The sequence below is a fragment of the Limulus polyphemus genome, unplaced genomic scaffold, assembly GCF_000517525.1.
Source record: "Limulus polyphemus unplaced genomic scaffold, Limulus_polyphemus-2.1.2 Scaffold1547, whole genome shotgun sequence".
NCBI classification, from domain to species: domain Eukaryota; kingdom Metazoa; phylum Arthropoda; class Merostomata; order Xiphosura; family Limulidae; genus Limulus; species Limulus polyphemus.
This window is the reverse complement of record NW_013667157.1, coordinates 156,530-162,730: the sequence shown is the minus strand read 5'-3', so window position 1 is coordinate 162,730 and position 6,201 is coordinate 156,530. Positions and strand designations below refer to the sequence as shown.

The 6,201-nt window shown below is 32.9% G+C and overlaps 1 protein-coding gene across 1 annotated transcript in view; it reads left to right on the top strand.

The window, feature by feature from the left end:
• The window catches only part of LOC106464039, a 91,701-nt gene that overhangs the window by 46,036 nt on the left and 39,464 nt on the right, over positions 1 to 6,201 (top strand). The window contains exon 16 of the mRNA XM_022391699.1: positions 3,985 to 4,195. Coding sequence (XP_022247407.1) covers positions 3,985 to 4,195 — 211 coding nt within the window. The remainder of the gene's footprint in view (positions 1 to 3,984; positions 4,196 to 6,201) is intronic.

Here is a 6,201-nt window from a genome sequence, read left to right as displayed (position 1 = left end):
ATGTTGTGTGAATTGTGATTACTGTTGGTGGATATTTATAGGTATAGGTAAGCAGGTGGTGGTATCTAGCAGGTGGTTTAACAAAATCTGCCTACAAGAAAATCTGTCACCAAAGTATACCAACATTGTTAAGTAATAAACATAAAGAAAATAGCTTATAATTTGTTGGAAACAAAGTTTATTTATTACATATAAATTTATTTCAACCAGGAATATTATGTAGCCTGATTTGATACTGCCTTGAAAAGTGAGGCCACAGGTCGCTGATAAATCTTTTATAAGTTTATGTGGTGTTTTCTGCAATTCAAAGCAGTAAGTGGAGACTACTGCACTATGCAAAATAAAGTTTCAAAATATATATATGTTAACAAAAATCAATCAAGTGGAAATTGACTGGATGTATCAAATGGATTTTTGCAATCAACAATGAAACAATTGTAATATTAAAATGAATAGAAGTATTTTTAATGGTTTTTCAGGAAAGTGTCTCACAACAAAATTTTGCAAATTTCACAACATGAAAAATAAATCAGATTATATGAATTTTTAAGCCCAAACTAGATGCAATTTAGTAAGTTTGCTCAAAGTTTCATGCAATTGGATTAAGTATTGTTACGATAGCAGAAGTTGCATGACGCTGGGAGCATGTGCACTGGAGTTTCTCGCATTATCGAGGAACCCCGAGTGTTTGCTAGATGCCCTCTTTTATAGTATATAAGCCTGGTGAGAAAAACCAGCAAGATTGAAGATATAGATAATTGAGTCAAGTGAACAGTAGGCACCATAAGTAAAGTGTCTGAATCACTGTGATTTATAGTGTGTGTTATAAAAGTAGTTAAGTTTAACGTACTGATTGGAAAATTCTGTGTATTACAAAGTTGTATCGAGAAAAAATAAACTGGTTTAATTAAGAAAGGACTTGTATCGCTAAAGTTCCTCAGAAAGAATTTATACCGGAAATTAACAAACAAGCAAATACGTAACAGTATTTCCATTGTGATATGGTTAATAAAACTATTGATGCCCAGTACAAGTGTATAAATATTTTTTATGCATAGGTACAAAGTGATTTCAAATGTGTAAAAGAAAGCCACACCATACCATAAATAGAGTTACGTGAACTATGTGTCAAATCATTTGATTTTGGAGAATTAGATTTAAGTTTTCTGTTTAAAGAGTAAAAATATGCATCTGAATGCTTTTAATTTGTTCATTAAAGTATTTATACTTGCAGGAACTAAAGTTTTTACAAGATTTCTGTTCATAAATAATCCCATCCTGTTGTCACATTTTTATATACTTTTTTTTTTAAATTTTACCATAGCTGTTGGTTATGTTTCTCATCTATATCCAATAAAAACTCGATGCATGTGTAGTATGTGTGATATGAAATAGGCCTAGGTGTAATTATACAGACAGATGCAATATATTTTCTGCTCTTCAAAAATAATATTTGGTGAGACATTTTTAAGCAAATAATTTTCCTAATGTTTTTGTGCTTCACATATATATTTTGGTTTTTATCTTGATTTGTTTTACTGTTTTGATTTGATTGTCACTATTCATAATGTTATTTTACACTATCATCAGTACCAACTCAAATTAACTTTTAGCCTCACCACCATGATTTGAAACTTGCATTGACTGTTGGTTACAACTGAGTATAATTTAGTGACAATTGCTGTGAATTATTTTACATATTTCTAAAGTTTTATTTTCTAAAACTACGGTAGTTATACTTGAAGACATGTATAATTACAAAAAAGGCCTATATTCAGGGACTTAATTAAAACAAACAAAACAGTTCTCATATGTGAACCATCTGAATTATATTGGTCTGCATTGGAGCAAGAAAGAAAGAAAAGTGGTAACGTAAATTAAAACGTAATATTTCTTTAAAGTATTCGAACATTGTGTGTAAATGAAAGCAATCACTGACAGCAATGCCATCTACAAACTCCAACAGTTTTATTAAAACTGAACAATTTAAAAGACAGGAACCACTCTCAGGAAGTAAAAGCAGGAACCAGTCAACTAAGATTGCAAAAGCACTGGCATGTGAAATGATTCTGTCCTGATTTTTGACATTTTGGTATGCATGTGAACTGGTGGATCACTTATTTGAAGCCTACCTGTACATGAAAAAAATTGTTGATAAGAAAATAAAGGCATTGGTAGTTTTAAGATAATTGGGTCCCTTATGCATTGATTGTGTGTATAATTTTCCAAGGTACTGATTTATTATGATTGATATAAGTGTAAACTTCATTTTCCTCAAACATAACTTTCATCAGTTATCAAGTAAAGATTGTTCGATTGTTGTCCTGTAAATTTGCCCTGGACATCATGTTGATACATTGTTGTCAATTGCTCAGTAATAACAAGATTTTATTGTTTTAATATCATTTAAACATGAATGTATTAATGTAAAAAGAAAATTACAAGCTGAAATGCCATTGTTAAAATATATGGTTTTAGTAACCTACAAGCTTTCCAGATCATTAAAGACATGTTTTAGCATGTACTTCAGCCTGTAAAATAACAACTTTTGTTTTCTTATTTTGCTTTGAAATTTTCTTGGATTTATCACTAAAACCTTTAGTTTCACATTTCATGCAAGTTGATTGTGGAATTGTAAATAGGAAGCTTTGCTCCAGTTCTTCTCATATGTAAAGTGTTGCTTAAATGTGAGTATATTGAACAATAGGTACAGAATGACCATTAAGAACATCGCTGCTTTGTTGAACCTAACTAATGGTATTATTCATGAGCAACCATTACCTTTTTGGTAATTTTTGTGTGTTTTTGCTATCATCCAGGCCCTTTAAACACTTATTGTAGTTTGTTGGACTTATCTAATTGATAAACACTAATTTTAGTTCTTTTACAAACTATTTCTAGCTGCGTCAGCTCTGAAATATTACAAATAAAAAAGTACATTATCAAGTTATCTTGGTCAATTACTGTTGCTTGATATTCTGAATTCCATCTGATTAGATTGTTTCAGTGGTTAAGAAAAAAATACTGTTCTAACATTAGCTAAAAAAGAAATATAATGAGAAGATAAAACCAGTACTGTGCTAGTGCTGATTTGATATCATTCTTTATGAATTGGAGAAAAATAAGTTTTTGTTTTCATTATTTATTTTTTGTTAATATGTTTAAACAATTGATGATAGTAATGGAATGCTTCTAATCAACAAAATCTTATGTCCAATAAATCTTCTTTTTTAACCCCAAGTGATAAATTATTGATTTTGCTTATCTTTTTTGTTCCTATTTAGATTTTAAAAGGTTTTTTGTCTTTCACTAATTTCCCAGGTACAGGTACTGAGTAGTATACTTCGTGTTTGACTTTTTTTTATATTATGTTCTTAGGCATTGCATTGCAATGTGAATGTTGTAGTAATTTTCACTAGATATTGTAGGCTTCCAAGGTCTACAAGCAAAGCAGGTTTCTAGGTCCTACAGAAGTCTCGATAGACTTCCAGTGTCTTACAAAAGATACTCTGGATTTCCAAAATCCTACAAAAGGCACTGTAGGCTTCCATAGTTACAAAAGTACTATATATGCCTCAAAAGATAGCGTAAGCTTCCAAGGTCATGTGAGATGCACTGTAAACACTCAAATGTCCTGTAAAAGTCATTAAGCTTTCAAGGTCTCGCAAAAGACACTGTGAGCTTTCAAGGTACAAAAATCACTGTAAGCTTTCAAGGTTTTACAAAAAACAGTGGAGTGTGGGCATCCAAGGTCCTATAAAGTGCACTGTAGGCTTTTATGCTTCTTTAAGATACTGTAGGCTTTCAAGGCCCTGTTACTTTTTTCTGCTGTTTAAATTCTTTGTCTGATTTAGCTTACCTGAAGAATATATATTTTTAAATTTTACAACAATTTTTCTATAAGTCATCTTTTTCCAACTTTCATTTTGTATGTATGTTTCTTTCCAAATTGTAAAGAAGACATTTTATCTTATCCTTTTTCAGATGATTATATACAATGTATAACTTCACCTGACCTGCTACAACATTTAGTAAGTAAACCTCAGCTTATGAGAAGTCACCTTGAGCACCTTGCCCAGTTCCTGGCTCGACTGAGGGCTGATCAGCTTTGCGAGATAGCCAGTCTGTACGACCCATCCCAACCTGCTGCTAGACTAGCTTTTAGAAAAATTTTATCTAGTCCTCAGTCTCAAAGGCAAGTAATTATTTAGAACTGTAATTATTACTTAAAGGTTTTTCAACTTAAAAGTTGTTTGCATAAAGCTTTGGGTATTTTGCTTGATGTCTGAACCTGATGTTTGTTTCAAGCTGTACTAATTACTCAAATTGTATATATTGTTGTTAATCTGTGTGATTAGTACAGATGTTTTTTTACAATTTATTCTCTCTGTTTGCTTGATTTGATTTGGTTTATTCTAACCTGAGTTTCATTCACTAATAAAACATTTTGGTATGTTAATTTCTAAATATTTTTTTATTCAGCTTACATCACACAACGGATTTAAATGCTTTACTACCAAATGCACCAACACATGACTGGAGATATGGCACATTTGCCAGTGAAACCCCAGTTTCCCTTCTGATTTGTTTGTTTTTTGAATTTCGCGCAAAGCTACACGAGGGATATCTGCACTAGCCGTCCCTAATTTAGCAGCGTAAGACTAGAGGGAAGGCAGCTAGTCATCACCACCCACCGCCAACTCTTGGGCTACTCTTTTACCAACGAATAGTGGGATTGACCGTCACATTATACCGCCCCCACAGCTGAAAGGGCAAGCATGTTTGGTGTGACAGGGATTCGAACCCGCGACCCGCAGATTGCGAGTCGAGTGCCCTAACCACCTGGCCATGTTCCCTTCTGGTCATTGTGTTATGAAATCTGGTGGCCTGAATTGGTGTTCCCAGTGTTCCCTTATGGACTTGCTAAGCATGCATTACACTAATTAAACTTAAAACTGAAAGTCAATGGGATTTGTTTAGTGATGAACTAATTTGCTTGTAAATCATGAACAGCTCTCTTTATTTTTGTCTCTAAGATTTTGCCAAAAAACAATAAAATTAATTGGTATAAGATCTATGTTGTTGTATAAAAATGTTCAAGCATAATTTATTTGTAGTACACATCAGTGAACTAAATCATTGTCCATATTGTCGTGGTAGTTTTAAATTAAAAAATTTTAATACACTTTGTATTTTGAAAAACTAAGTTTATTTAAATAACTTGTTTGTGTTAATCTCAACAGTAGGAGTCATTAGTTTTTAGTTTTGTGTTGTAAAAAGTCTTTTATGTGACTTGGTTTTAATCTCAACTGTGGAGTTAATGTTACTAATTTTTAGATGCAGTTTATGCTGTGAAAATTTCAGGTATTTTGTTACTTGTTACTAATTGCAACAGTAGGAGTCACTGTGCTACTTTGTGTGTTGCTCTGTATTAAGTATCTTGCAACAGTAGGAGTCACTGTGCTACTTTGTGTGCTTCTCTGTATTAAGTGTCTTGCAACAGTAGGAGTCACTGTGCTACTTTGTGTGTTTCTCTGTATTAAGTGTCTTACAACAGTAGGAGCCACTATGCTACTTTGTGTGTTTCTCTGTATTAAGTATCTTACAACAGTAGGAGCCACTATGCTACTTTGTGTGTTTCTCTGTATTAAGTGTCTTGCAACAGTAGGAGTCACTATGCTACTTTGTGTGTTTCTCTGTATTAAGTGTCTTTCAACAGTAGGAGCCACTATGCTACTTTGTGTGTTTCTCTGTATTAAATGTCTTGCAACAGTAGGAGCCACTATGCTACTTTGTGTGTTTCTCTGTATTAAGTGTCTTGCAACAGTAGGAGTCACTATGCTACTTTGTGTGTTTCTCTGTATTAAGTGTCTTGCAACAGTAGGAGTCACTGTGCTACATGAGTGTTTCTCTGTATTAAGTGTCTTGCAACAGTAGGAGCCACTATGCTACTTTGTGTGTTTCTCTGTATTAAGTATCTTGCAACAGTAGGAGTCACTGTGCTACTTTGTGTGTTTCTCTGTATTAAATGTCTTGCAACAGTAGGAGTCACTGTGCTACTTTGTGTGTTTCTCTGTATTAAGTGTCTTGCAACAGTAGGAGTCACTATGCTACTTTGTGTGTTTCTCTGTATTAAGTATCTTACAACAGTAGGAGTCACTATGCTACTTTGTGTGTTTCTCTGTATTAAGTATCTTACAA